At 41.6% G+C, this 14,242-nt stretch overlaps 1 protein-coding gene across 9 annotated transcripts in view; it reads left to right on the top strand.

The window, feature by feature from the left end:
* Positions 1 to 115: 115 nt before the first annotated feature.
* Positions 116 to 14,242, top strand: part of QKI (QKI, KH domain containing RNA binding) — a 160,098-nt gene continuing 145,971 nt past the window's right edge. For 3 of the 9 annotated variants that reach the window (XR_010372140.1, XM_064446932.1, XM_064446936.1), the window contains exon 1: positions 118 to 914. Coding sequence is in view for 6 of the 9 variants with exons in the window: in XM_064446932.1 (XP_064303002.1) it covers positions 773 to 914 (142 nt within the window). In the remaining 3 variants the exon portion in view is untranslated. Of the gene's footprint in view, positions 915 to 14,242 lie in introns of all 9 variants that reach the window. The other 6 variants (XR_010372141.1, XM_064446937.1, XM_064446933.1 and 3 more) reach the window with 5 other exon arrangements.

Here is a 14,242-nt window from a genome sequence, read left to right as displayed (position 1 = left end):
CCTGCCGCCGCCGCCGCTGCTGCTGCCAGCGCAGCCTGAACTGAAGCGAACTCCGGAGCGAACTGAGGAGAAGTGAGGAGGCGGCGGCGGGGCTGAGACTCACCAGCCACAGGCGGCGGCGGCGGCGGCGGCAGCGGCGGGAGGGCGGGCGGGAGCGAGCGAGCGGAGAGGAGAGGAGGGCACGCCAGGCGCAGCGCGGCGGCAGCAACAGCGGCGGCGGCGGCAGGAGCGGCGGAGAGACGCCGGCGGCGGCTCCTCGGAAGCGGCAGCCGCGCCAGCAGCGCCCGCCCGCCCCGCTCGTCCCCTCCCTCCCCCGCTCCCCCCCTCCCTCCCTCCCCCGCCGCGGAGACAGGGGGCAGCGCCGAGAGGAGAAGCCGGGCTCAGCGTGTGTGCGCGGGAGGAGGAGGAGGAGGGGGGGACACACCGAGGACTGCGCCGGCCGAGGGCGCACGGAGCAGGGAAGCGGCGGCGGCACCGAGAGGCGGCGGCGGCGGGTCCTTGTGCCCGGGGAGGAGGGCGCAGCCCGCACGGGGGTTTCTACCGAGTTTCCTCTTTTTTTTCCGGTCCCTCGGACTCGGCGGCGGGTCTGCGTTTGTCTCCGGATTTGAATCCTCCTCCTTCTCCTCCTTCCTCGGGGAAGCTCCCCTCCCCGCCCCCTCCCCTCCCCCACCGCCTCCCTGCCCGCCCGGATCCAGCCGGGCGCCCCGTGCCGCCGTCGCCTCGCTCGGCGGAGCTGCTGCGGGCGCTCGCCGTCTCTGCGCGGGCTTGGAATATGGTTGGGGAAATGGAAACCAAGGAGAAGCCGAAGCCGAGCCCCGATTACCTGATGCAGCTGATGAACGACAAGAAGCTGATGAGCAGCCTCCCCAACTTCTGCGGGATCTTCAACCACCTCGAGAGGCTGCTGGACGAAGGTAAAAGCGCTCGCTCGCCCGGCCGCCCCCTCCCCCGCTCCGCCGCCCTGCCCTGCCACCCCGCTCTCCTCCCTTCCCCGGGCCTCCGCGCCGCTCCCGGGGCCCGGCCCGGCCCCCAGCCCCAGCCCCGGACGGGCGGCGCGGGGAGCCCGGGGCCTGTTTCCCCTCTCCCCGCTCCGCACGCTCTCGGCCGCTGGCTGGAGAGCCGAAAACAAAGGGGAAGTGTGGGCTTTCCCCGCCCTGGCGGCCGCCGTGCGGTGCCGGGGGACTCGGTGAGGCGGCGGGGGGGGGGAGCCCCGGCCGTGCAGGTCCCCGCTCCCTCCGGGGGGTTGGGCTGTGTTGTCCTTCCCCCCCCCCCCGCCCCCCCTTATTTTCTCTCTTTCCCTTCTCCGCACCGTCCCCTGGAGCCGGGGGAAGGGTGGCCGCCGCTCGGAGGGGAGGGAGCGGGGAGAGGAGCTCAGGAATGCGCTCAGGGGGAAGGCAGGGAGAGGGGGAGGGCTGGCGGCGCGGCGCGGCGCTGCCCCGGCGGGGCGCGGGGTGCTGGGGGCGCCCCGGGAGCGCGCCCGGCCCGGCCCGGCCCGGGCCCCCGGCGTGGGGGGGGCGAGGGGGGGCAGGGTTGGGAGGGTGTTCGGTTTCGAGATTTGGCCGTTCTGGAAGCTGCTTGAACTTGAATGACTAAGACGGAGGGGGCTGAGCTCTTTCTTCAGCTCCAGCTCTACCCCACCCCAAACTGGCCACGAACTAATTATAATTTTCCTATATTGCGAGGGAAGCGCACACACTCTTCTCTCAGCTATCCTTACCTTTTCAAGAAACTAACTTGAAAGACTCCTACGTGTGATTTTTAGTGTAGGGGAAAAAAAAAAAAGGAATTACGAAATTGCCTCGCCTGCTCCTGCCAAATGCCGGCGGCCGCCCCCGGCCCCGCACCCCGCTCCCGCCCTGGGGGGGCGAGGGGCCGCCGAAGGGGCTTGGCACCTTCCCCCCCCCCCCCCGTTTTTTTCCTCCTTTTTTTTCTAAATAAACTCTTCAGGGTTGCGTACGTACAAATAAATAATCACATTTTAGAAAGAAAAAAAGGAAAAGTATACGCTGGGAACTTCACGCGTCCCATACGTCTTCCCACTACAGTAGGAGACCCACTGTGTTAAATATAAGGCGATACGGTTGTTCTCAGTATTTTAAATTCGCTTTACGCTGGGGTTCACAGGTTTGCTTTTCTTGTTAAAAAGCATTTCCTTTCTCACCACCTTAAACCTAGGCTTTCTGGAGAGTTAGACCTGTTTGTTTAATCGGATTTGGTACCCCTGTAGAATATGATAAAACAATAAATTATTTATACACTTTCAACTTGTTGGGATTCTTAGCGTGAAATACTGAATTTCATGATTTCTAGTTAGGGTTCTTGTTTGCGGACATATTCCTCTTCGCTAAAAGAAGTTTGGGAAGTTGTTGACCTCGGAAGATGAAAGAGCTGGTTATATTTGGTAGAACAGCTCCCCGCCCTCTCCCAAGACTGTAAAAATGAGATAGCGACGGTAGTACAACAAAAAAAAGCATATCAAGAAAATGCTACCTTCTGAAATAAACGATAGAGGACTTAAAAAAAAAAAAAAAAAAAAAAAGCCAGTGAAGAATACTGAAAGATGGACTGTGGGAAGCGATATAATGGGAGACTGTTTTCATTTTCAAGGTTCTTGGTGAACTTTGGATTTATATTGGAGCAAATACAGATGTGAAAAGTAAAACTGTTTAAAACTTATGTTCTTGGTCACCATAGCAAACAACCTCTTTGGAATACTTAGATTTACTATAAACATCAAGAAGAAACTTGACTGAGAACATTTCTTTTTAGCACAAATGAGCCTTCCAGAGGCTTGATGTCGTATTTTTAAATTCCCGAATCATGTCAACTTAATGTACTTGGCCAGAGGAGGCCTGAAACTTTTTTTGGGGGGGTGGGGTCGGAGAACAAAAGAAAGAAAAATATTTCCCTATATGAAAAGGACATTGAAAAAGGAATGTCTGAAATCCGTACATCTTTTGATATATATTTAAATATTGAAAGCTCTGGAAATCTGTTTTGTGAAGTATTGGAGTTCCAGAATGAGGGCTGTGGAGGCTCTTGCTGAAAAAGTTTAAGGATTGTGTTGGAGCTATTCTTCACACTCTTCTTTAAAAGAAAAATAAATAAAATACAATCTGTGTTTCTAAATAGTCTCAGGAAGAAGTCTGCTATCCCTTTAAGCTTTTCTGCTTTTCCTGTTTACGTTGGCAATTGGGTGGAAGTATTGTGGAGGCAGAAAACTTTTTGGAATGCTGAAAAAAATGCTTCATGCAAATCTAGTAAATTGCTTCAAGACTTCAAAATTTGAACACTAAGGGGCGCCAGTTATTTTTGTTTCCGAGGCCTGAGACTGGCCTCTGAACGCTGTTTCTGACTTGAGTAGTGAAATTAAGAAATCTAATAGAAGATACCAAAGAATGACAAAATACTTGTGCATTTGTGCAGGTATGTATATTTGCAGGGACTTACATATATTGTATGCTTACGTGCAGTATTGCATAGGTGGAATAGACAATAGCAATGAACAGCTGAGAAGTCGGAACAACTGTTGTTCTGTAAAACACCTCTCCCACTTACCAAAGGGGCACTGTGTTAAATATCTTGAACCCTACTGACATCCTCCAGAAGAGTTTAGCAATAGCAATCTATACGTTTGCTAGAAAGGTCTGCAAGGTTTACAGTGCTTACTTAAATGTATAATATTTAATAGTTCTATCAGCTGTTTCATGGCACTTTTGAGAGTACCAAATATTAGGGACAGGTGTGTGTGTATATATTTATACATATAATCTAAAAATAAAGTGAGAGTGTTCATATTCCCTCTTTGCCCTCTCCCCTCCACAGTTTGGTTTGCTTCTTCTAGTTTATTTTTTTGTGCTTTAGGTAGGTGGGTTTTTTTTTTTTTTAGTTACTATACAACCATTTTCCTGAAGCTTTTGTTTATGCTTGAGGATAATAGTACGATCAGCCTTTGTCTTTTAGTTTGTACTGGTCAAACTGAAGAAATAAAGTCATGACCCTAAGAGTTCAAACAAATAAAACATGAGATTGCTTTCTCTACTGGAATGCTAGGGATTTTTTATGTGTGTATTTTTACATGCTGGTATTTAAAAACAAAACTCAAATGGGCTTGTGTTGTGATTACTTCTTGTAATTGTATGCAACAAGAGATAGAAATGGACCTGTCCGTTTAGCTGAAGAGCGGTACATCTAATCTGGTTAGGTTTCAGAATATGCACCTACTTTTTTGGCCTGTTTTTGTGCTCTGTGTATTATCCGAAACACATTTTCCTCTCTGAACTCTGTCCTAGTGTTTGATCTCTGGAAAATTTAGTGCTTAACTTAGTAGAGGGTCTCTGCCTTACGGCATTTGGTTTTGAAGATCTTCTTTAAATGTGAGCAGTATATGGAGGAAACTTTTTTCTTCTTAAAGGACTACTTTATTATAAAATATGAAAGTCACATTTTTGTTTAGGTTATGGATACTTTTGCATATGTGTGCTTTCAACTTCTTGTGTGTAAATAAGGCTTTTGTGGATTAACAAGGATGTTTAAAGTGCACATCATAATAACTAGGAAACTGGATTGTTTTTATCAGACTAGTGCAAACCTGTGGGAAGAGAGGGCTCTTCCTGAATGTGGAATAGGCTGTATTTCCTGTCATTGTTTTCACCGTCAAACGTGACCTGATTTTTTTTTCTCTTTTGCGCTTCAGCTTCTCAGATACTAACTTTTATGATTGTAACCTGGATTGTTTTTATCTGACAACTTGTATATTTTAATGGTCCCCTTTGTGGAAAATGAACAAAGCTGTACCTTTTTTCTTACACTTTTTAAAATATAAATTGAACACTTCAAACTCTGCAATTGTGCTATGACCTATTGAAATTAACAAGGTACTTTGTTCACAATGTGCTGAGGGAATAAAACCAAATATGCCTAAAATTACTACCTGAGTTTTGAGTAGTGTAATTTCTATATTTGTTTTGTTTTCTTGAACCGGTAAGTGGTCAGAATGTTGTACCTGACTGGAATGTACACAGACCAAACTTGTCGACTGACTTTTTTTTAAAAAGGTATTGACACAGACTCTATCAGGAATTCATTTTTTCCTCTGTCAACTATACCTCAAACTTCTGCCTTCCTGTCAAACTTGTGTTGAAGGTGACTTGAAAGTGTGTCTACCTTTAAATGTAAATTGAGCCATGCACCTAGCTTTTGGAGATAAATCCAATTTCAAGTCAAACAGGCTGCCTCTTCTGACTAGCAGTTATAACGAAGCTAGCTGTAAACACATCTAGGTAGGGATTAAGGAGGATACATTTTTCTTGGATGTTGTGCTCCCTGTTTACTGCGCTCGCTGAGAAAAGTGCATGTGAATTTGCAGAGTCTAGCACCCCAAACTGCAGTTTTTGTCAGTCTCATTGCCTTAACTAAAATGTCTGTGTGAGTTAAGACTGAAGAGCTGTGTTCTGGTGTTGTAAGTTAGTTCTCCCTGAGAAGTTATCTGGTTACTTTTGTACATAACATTGTTTGTGATTATGTAAATGTAGCCTGTGCTTAGCTAGGGTTTTGCTGACTTGTCAGTTTTGGTGAAGGGGCATTGGCCACATTAGCATGTCTGCTTTTCAGCTGTATTGGATCTGGCACTAAAACCCCATTATTTCGTTACAAACTATTCCTCTTACTGCGAAGTTAAGAGATGACTAGGATAAAGGCCTTATGATAGGTGTTTGCCCAGAGAGTCTCAGAAAAATTTTTAAACTTTGAGTTACGTTAAAATTTTACAAAACAGCGTGCAACAAGAGCAGTGGGTATGGTTTGTGTGCTGTTTATCAATAATGCTCTTTTGAATCTGGTTCTTTAATAATCTCTGAATCTTAAGATAATGGTCTGAGGCATTTTTCTGATTTATGATTGTCTCATAATGAGGAGGTTGTAAAGCTTCTAGAACTTCTGTGTTCTTCCTAAGAGTTGTTCCGAGGTGTGGGTTGTTGGTTTTTTGGTTTTGCGTGGTTCTTTTTTGTAATTCCTTGGCAGCTTCTTGTAACATCAAAACAAAAGCTCCACTGCATTTAGAGAAAAGGTTTGGGTTTGTTTTTTTTTTAAAAGCTTGGGAAAAAATATTCAAAACTTCCCCCCACCCTCCTCCCTTCAACAGTTCAGTTCTTTTTAAAATAAGTTATTTTTGGAGCTGTAGATGCAACATTTATAGGATTGCAGTCACCTGGCATGTAGCTTGAAAAGACGGTGTTGTTTTGACTGATAAAAGTTTTAAGATAGTAAAGCAGTTATTTTAAGCTTCTGTTTGAAATCAGTTTGTTCACTGTTGCTTACCAATAATTGATTATTAGAATATCTGTCATCAGAGGGTTTTTTATGTAAGAGTAACGGTTGTAGATTTAGTTCTGTGCAGGAGCTGCTGACTGACTTGTCTTTAAACTGGGAGAGGTGTGTTTGAATTTTTCATCATTTTTGTTTAGTATTACTTGTTCTTTAAGGTGGGAATTGAGCTGCATTTTCCTCATCTGAAATTGTATGCAATAGTTTCCAAAGTAAGTGGTGTCATGTAAAAATCTCTTGCTGTGGTTAGAAGCAACTGGCCAAGTGCGGATTAGATGAGGGAGTGGCACACGATGCTCTCATAATGCACAAAGGAAAAACTGAAGGTGTGTTGGTTAGTATAATAGTAAAGTGTGTGGGGAGGGAAGGAGTGCCCAACCACCACCAACTGAGAAACATTTATTAGATTTTGAGAGCACTTAGAATGTATTAATTACAAACATGAAGTTTACATGCATCAGAAAAGGTCAAGTCAGAAAAAAGTTGCTGGTGTTGGATGAACGCGGTGCATATGAAGAGAAGGCTGGACATGAAATGAATGGTTACTTTTGTAGTTCAGTAACTTTGACCAGGTTATCTGTTTCGGTCCTTCTTAAAACTTTCTTCCTCTGAGTACAGTGCCAAATCAGGGACGGGATACTAGAAAAGATTTGAATTGTATAGGCTTCAGTAGAAGAGCAAGTACATTTGAATTGTCTCTAACTACTGTCTGTAACCTTAAAATGCTCTCACTTTTGGAGAATGCATACCGATACAGATATCATATTAATTAGATATATTATTAGATGCTGATCTGATATATATTCCGTGGCTGACAGGATAGACCTGTGTTAATGTCAATTACCAGACCACCCTGACAGCTCAGACTGAAGTATGGGGGGAGTCTGCCATGGAGACCGATGGTTTATATTCGGCTGCTTATATGGAATGTTGGGGGTGGGAGAGAGGGGAGACGGGGAAAATGCCTTGCCAGGAAAGCTGTGAAGTAATGCAATGCCCTCACTTGCTGACCCTTGTCTTTGCTGAAACATATCTCTCGGCTTCTCATTCGGGCTGTGTGAATTTTTCTGTACTGATTTTAATCAAAATGCATACTATGAAAATCTTCTGTTGATTTTTGATGTTTTATTGAAATTTTATAACCCAGTGCAAAGAAAACTAGTAGGAACAGTAAAACCACCAGTGTTGTTATCTCGTGCTTAAGGCAGTTGGTTAGGTCAGTAGAAGCACCATGTAACATGTAAGATACTCCTGCGGTTTGTAGCTGGCGGATTTAGGTCTGCGAAGGACATTGGAGCTGGTTTTTGAATCGTTAAACAGATGGTAGGTGTAATGTTTATAATCTGAATTAGATCCCTTTGCTCTGCTGAGACAGAGTTGGGTTGCAGAAAGTTAAGCAACATTACATTTCTGCTTTTGACTTGAGAAAACTTCCCGTGTTACCTTGCACAGTGCAGTCCAAGTAACTTCTGGGTTTGGGTTTCTTCTGGCTGTTTTTCTTGGAAATGTTTAATAGAAGTGGAGCTCGCTTTTTAATTGCAGAGCTTAGATTTTTGAGGCAATTTACGCTTGAATGAGCAAAGCAACCGTGACAACTCTAAAGAGAAATAATATCCAGCTTCATTAGCAGAGCTGCCCCTCCACAGTGTTTTCCTTGTTTCCATTAGAAAGGTGTCTGTTGCAGGCTGGTTGGTTGTATGAGAACAGCAGCAACGAGGTGGTGCAAGTTAAAGTTGTGCTATTTGGGCAGTTGGGTTACTAAACCTCTGTTGTCTGGGTCTCGTACTAGAAGCTGCAGCTTTTTTGATACTCTGCAGTTATTTTAGTAGGTGGTAGTGCTTGGAATGAGTGTGGTATAATGCTGATTATTTTTATTTATTCTCATGGTTTAAAATACTGAGTAAAAATTGAAAAGATTTTCAATTACTTTTCATTTGAGAATGTATTTTTATACTTGGTGTCAAAGTAGTAAATTCTGTTTCTCAGTTAATCACAAAAAGTCATTCTCTTCACGGGAAATGGCAATAGGTAGGTACTAATGGGTTTTCTTTTAACGTTTTTGGTGGTGTATAGTTGATTGAATAGCACACTGGAAGTCAATCTTTTTTGAATCTTTTTTAAAAAATATTTTTGCCTGTTTTGCGGCTGCACCCGAATACTTGTACATAACTCCATACTGTGGTGGGTTAGAGATTTTCTGTGTTTCCAGCACAGGGTGTACCAGAGCAATGTTTCGATACTTTGTAATGTTATTGCAGTGCTCCAGGAAGTGCGTGGGTGGGAAGGTCCTCAGGATACCAGTTTTCAAAGGGGATGAACCATGAAGCAGTTTCTGTGATAACTGGCTGGCATCTGAGCATATTAATACTGGGGCACCTAGCATTTTTAATGGTATATAACCTTATGTTTACCCTTCTTTAAGGCTTGATCTGAAAAGGAAGAAAGTCTCAGCACGACAAACAATTAAAATAACGTTTGCTGGGAAGTTACTTTGACATAGTTCTGAGGGGTAATGCATCACAATGGCTGCTGATGTCAGAGCAGAGGCAGGGGAAGATAATACAGCATTTCATACCTTTATCTGGTGGATCAGTTTCTGGCTTAAAAGGTCAGCTGACATTCTGGACTGGTCAGAGGGGTTTTTTTTGCTTTGTTTTTGTGTGGTGCTGGCTTTCTCTTCAGACAGATCAGAGCTGTGATCAGACTCACCATACGTGATGTCAGGGTAGTTGTGTTGGTACAATGGCTGAGGTGGCTCGGTACTGAAGATGTAGAGCAGAGCCTTGGGGAGAAAAATATTTGCCTAAATATCTACTTTAAAGCCTGAAACTCCTAATTCATGTCAACTGATTGTGCGTCTGGTCCATTCAGAATTGTAAGGACGTGACTATTTTCAGGCTAGCTGACTCTAGATGGAAGCCAGACTTTGCGGAATTCTTTAAATCCTTCAGCTGCTTCAATAATTAACCTTACTGTTTTGTCTAATTCAGATTAAAGAACTGCTCTAGAAATCTTTGTAACCATTGCTTCGTTGAAATGTCCTATCCTAACTGCAGTATGTTTTCTTCATTAGTGTCTAGGAGACGGAATACGCCTGAAATCTTAAAAAGAAAGAAACAGATCCATCTAGCACAAGAATTAATAAAAACTTAAATGTTCTGGTTTATATATTTAAATGACAGCTCAACTAAAACATTCAGCTCATGTTGCATAATGCTTGCATTTATTTATCAATCTTTGAAACAGTAGCAAATTGGTTAATATTCTTAATGCAGCTTAATATAGTAACCTGCAACAAATTATATCAAAACTCGATTCATAATTTTCAATAGTTAGATGCAGAGCAAGCCAAATCCACTTCTGTTTGCTGTGGAATATTTTTTGTTTCTTTGCAGGAATGGGGAGGAGAACACAAGGAGAAACTCTCTGACCCAGTGCTGTTTGCTTTTCAGCAGTGTTGCTCATCTGCGTGTGCTGTTTTTAGTTAGTTTCAGTTTGTCTCATGTTGAAGGAGCATGAGCTGCACCCCTACTTCAGAAATTAACAGTGACATTTCTTCAAAAAGTTGTCAAACTGTTGTTGTTCCCCCCTGCCCCCCCGCCCCCAACTTCCAAACTAACTTTGCCTCAATAGCACATGTATAATCTATTGACAAGTGTGTTCTCAAACAGTTGGTTTGTATGTTAAAGTTGAAGGTTAAAATGCTGTAATAGGCCCAGCTATCTTGTTTAAAGTACGGTGTTTTTTGCTGTGAAGGTTGTCTGCACAGTGAAAAAACACGGCGTGTCAGATGATGGCAGAGACAAGTTGTTGGTAGTTCTTCTAATTGCTTAAGTAGCCTATCATTTATAAAGATAAGTATAGTCAGAAAGGCTCATACGTGGTCATTGTGCGAGGGAATTACTACTACTTTAAATCACTCGAGGCTTTTATGGAAATCTGACACTGCCTCTGAATCAACCTGAAGCAAGACTCCTTATATGGATTCTTTTGTTTCCTCTTTTCACATAGTTCTGTCAACTTTGTGCTCAACTAGTAAACAAACTTGAACAAAATCTGGGCGCAGATGATATGGTAGGGATCAGAAATGAATTCTAACCAAGATTCTAGCAGGAAGACTGATATGTGTATTAAAACATCTTGAGAGGAAGAATGATACTTCAGTATCTCTCAGGTATAAAATTGCTTTTAGAAGGGAAGTATATTTAGCTGTTGTAATAATGTTTTTACAGAGAATTGAGTCTCATGTTTTTAAATTTCTTGCAGTGTTTTTGTGTTCATCCTCTGTGGATAAATTTTATTTTTGTGACAAGGCAAACATAATCCTTTGGGAAAAAATCTGGAGAAAACATTACCTGAAGATCAAATCCTCCTCGGAAGAAACTTGAAAAAAGAAGTACAGCTGGCTTGCTTGAGAAAAGCTTATTAAGCTTATGGACTTTAAAGAACTTTTTTGAGACTTATGGCATTTAAGAAATATACTGATATTTTGAGGAGCAGGAGGGGAAAAACTTTCCTATATCAACTTAATATAGGGTTAATTGAGGTTGAAATCTATATGGATCAAAGTACTTACAATTTCTAGTAATTCAGGTGTAGCTTCCAGGGAAGCAAGGAATTGTGCAGAGACTCTGCCTATAGGTAACGGGGTACATAAACCTAGTGCGTATTGATTTAGTAACTGTGTTTTATTCATAACTATTCATGAGGAATCTAGTTGGTTCCAAATGGGAGGTTTAATGCACACTGAGGGCACTTGGTAGTGCCGAGTCTTAATACTGCTAAGTGTCTTCAGAAGGGTATTCTTGCGTCAGCCTCAGATTAACATAGGATGAATAACAGAGCAATTCATCAACTAGGCAGCTCTGAAGAGTGTCAGCAAGAAAGCTGACGATGATGAATTGGAGAGAAATGGATGCTGCGGTAGATAGCCGCTAACAGCTAACGCTGGAGTGTTGAGGGATGGCAGTTGGTATTTAGGTGTATGCTGGGTAATTAAGTGAGGAGGGACTGCACTCCCTTGCTTGGCTGAGTAGAAGAGAAACATGTCCCTTTTACAATTCAAGAAGGGTACTAAATTCAACAGCTTAAAATGACAGATGGACAACTGGTTTGTACTTGATTGAAAAAGATTTGCATCATGCTTTAGGGCTGATAAATGTGAGTTATGATTTGAAGACAGACTCCCAAATGTCCCTCAAAGTCTGCAATCGCAGCAACCTTATTTGGCAATAAAAATTTGCATAAGTTAACCTTGGGGCAGATTTAGTTTATTCTGAACTTAATTTTGCTTCAAGTTTTGCACTAGCCTTTCTTATACCTTACAGCTTTAAGTTACTTCCAGTTACTTTAGTTACTGGTTACTTTCAGTTTAAAATTTTTTCTCTTTTAATTTTTTTTTTAGGATAAAGAAGTAGTTGTGAATTTGAGGGGGTTAAACCAGAAATAAAATTGCCTTTGTTTTTTTTTGCTTCTATCAACATAATAGCATAACCAATTGGTTTCTGTCATGTGCACAGGTCTTTCTAATCCCATTTAATATGGTTTGTGCTAGAATTGTTTTTGACTGCTCATTGTTACATCCAATTGTTGAACATTTGATACATGGAGAACATTTTAAAGTAATAATCAAGTTCTTTACTTTGGTGGGGCTGTTTGTTTGGATTTTTTGACTGTTTAGTTGCTGTAGGTAACTAAACCTACATGTGCAGACTGAAGAGTGCATGTACGGGCTTTCTCACCCCTGAGCAGAATTCAATACTGAAATCAGGATTGAAGACAAGCATTTCCGTATGTCACATAGAACTCATAAGTAGTATACTATAATGGTATGTTATAGTATAAGTTGCTACACAGATCAAACCACGTTTTTAGTACATTTTTCTGCTCTGGATTAATCAACTTGGCTGCTGAAGGTTTTGAGTGATTGTTAATAACTGAAATGTGATCCTGAAAAATCGGCAAGATATTGTGTTCTCTCTTTCTTTAAACGTTTTGTTGTGTGCTCTTAGTGTTAAATTCCAGATACAAAGCAAGATACTAATAAAGTGCTAGCATTTAAGGAGCCTTTTTCCTAGCCTAGTTATGGATTAGTAGCTTCTCGTAGTATGTAACAGCTTATGTTGTTATAAATTTTTTTTTCTTGTTCTTGGAAGGTGAAGGAATGAATATTGCTAGTAATGAAACATGGATAATTTCCAGGCTGTTAAGCTAATTAAGAAAACTTAATGCCACAGATTTGGATGCAAATACTATGAACCTATCAATATCAGTATAATGAAAAAATTAATGCAAAGGACATAGTACATTTTAAGAATGTATCACTGGGTAACTACAAAAATGGTAATATGTCGATCTTGAAACTGATAAATTAATGAAATCGGTATTCAAAAGGAGCAGAAAAATCAGAGTACATTTTCTTGAAGTACTTGCATTTTGAACTGAAATGTCTTTCTGCTCGGAAAATGTTTCCAATTTACAAAGCTAACATAACAGTTTAAGTTAGCCTTAAAACGTTATGAGATTATATGCTACATTTGATTTAGGAAAGGGGAATGACACTGAGATACAAAGGTGTCAGTAACTGTTGTAGTGTGAGATCCGAAGTAGGTCATCATCTGGTTCGGATCATCTGTTTGGCAGAACACTTTCTTAGGATAAGAGAAATGGAGATACTTTATATGGAAGTTAATGTTTGTACAATCTAATAAAGACTTCCTCTGCATGTACTGTCTTTTTCCACCTTAACGTATATTTTCCCTTGTGCTTGTAACAGTGAGCCACTCTAGCCACTCCTTGTCCTAACCTTTTCTGACAAAGCAAAGAATTACAAAGCGGGCGTATTTCATATTGCAGCACCATCAGTGAAACTGCAGTCACTTGCACAAAAAGTAACATCAAAGAGGTTTTTTTTTTTCTAAACCTAACTCCTCTAAGGTTTTATATTTTGCTATTGTGTGAAAACAATACAGTGTTTGATATGAGACTTCTGAGACCACATTCTCTCTGAAGAAGGCAGCATCTTTTTTTGTTTGAAAGGTTAATGGAGCTTAGTGAAAAGCAGTATGAGTTACCAGAATGGTGTTTTTCAATCTATGATTTGCAGACCCACTGCATGTGAGGAGTTGCTGAAGATAACAAAGGAAAAGGAAGTCTGTTGTTGGGAAGTTTAAATAGTCTACACTGAGCCTTCACCTTTTTTGGGAACTTTTTTTTAGTCTGTAAGTGGAAAAGTTTGAAGACCACTGATTTAAAGGCATCTTGATTATGGCAGTTGTTCTTGTCCGTGGGCCAAAGTAAAATTTTGAAACAAGAAACTTCAAGGAGATCACGAAAACAAATTGCATTCACCATTATGTAAATTGAAACTTGTTTCACCTATCTGCATTTACTAATTTCTTAGGACTTCCTCCTGTTATATATTTACTGAACTAGTGAGCATGATGTCGCTTTCCCCAGATGAGACGTAAAGAATCTAGTAATATGTATCAATAGAGTCCAGTTTGCAGCACTGCAGCTCCAAATTATATTAATATGTTAATTGCCAAGAGTAGGTATGAGAGATGTAACCTACTGAATTCTGTTTGGTATGCTGCTGTTATAGAATAGTTTTGGTAGTAAATTGTCTTTAAGGGCATTTGCAGCTTTCAATTTTACTTCCATTAAAATAGCCACACTGTTGTCTTCATAAACAAGGCAGTTTCAGCTGCTCAAGTAGCTTTAGCTGTAAATACTTCAGGAAATGTGGTGTTTGTGGGTTTTTTGTTTTTGTTTTTTTTCTCCAAACTTCTTCCCCCCCCCCAAATGGGCAGCTCTGTGAGCTCATAAATTATCTTGGAAAACAAAAAAAAGTAACTTACAACATTGTTTAATACATAGTAGTCCAGGTGCACATCCTGCCTATGTAGCAAATCCATTC

Source organism: Phalacrocorax carbo, chromosome 3 (assembly GCF_963921805.1).
Source record: "Phalacrocorax carbo chromosome 3, bPhaCar2.1, whole genome shotgun sequence".
NCBI lineage: Eukaryota > Metazoa > Chordata > Aves > Suliformes > Phalacrocoracidae > Phalacrocorax > Phalacrocorax carbo.
The sequence above is the reverse complement of the archived record's forward strand: the minus strand, read 5'-3'. Positions and strand labels throughout refer to the sequence as shown.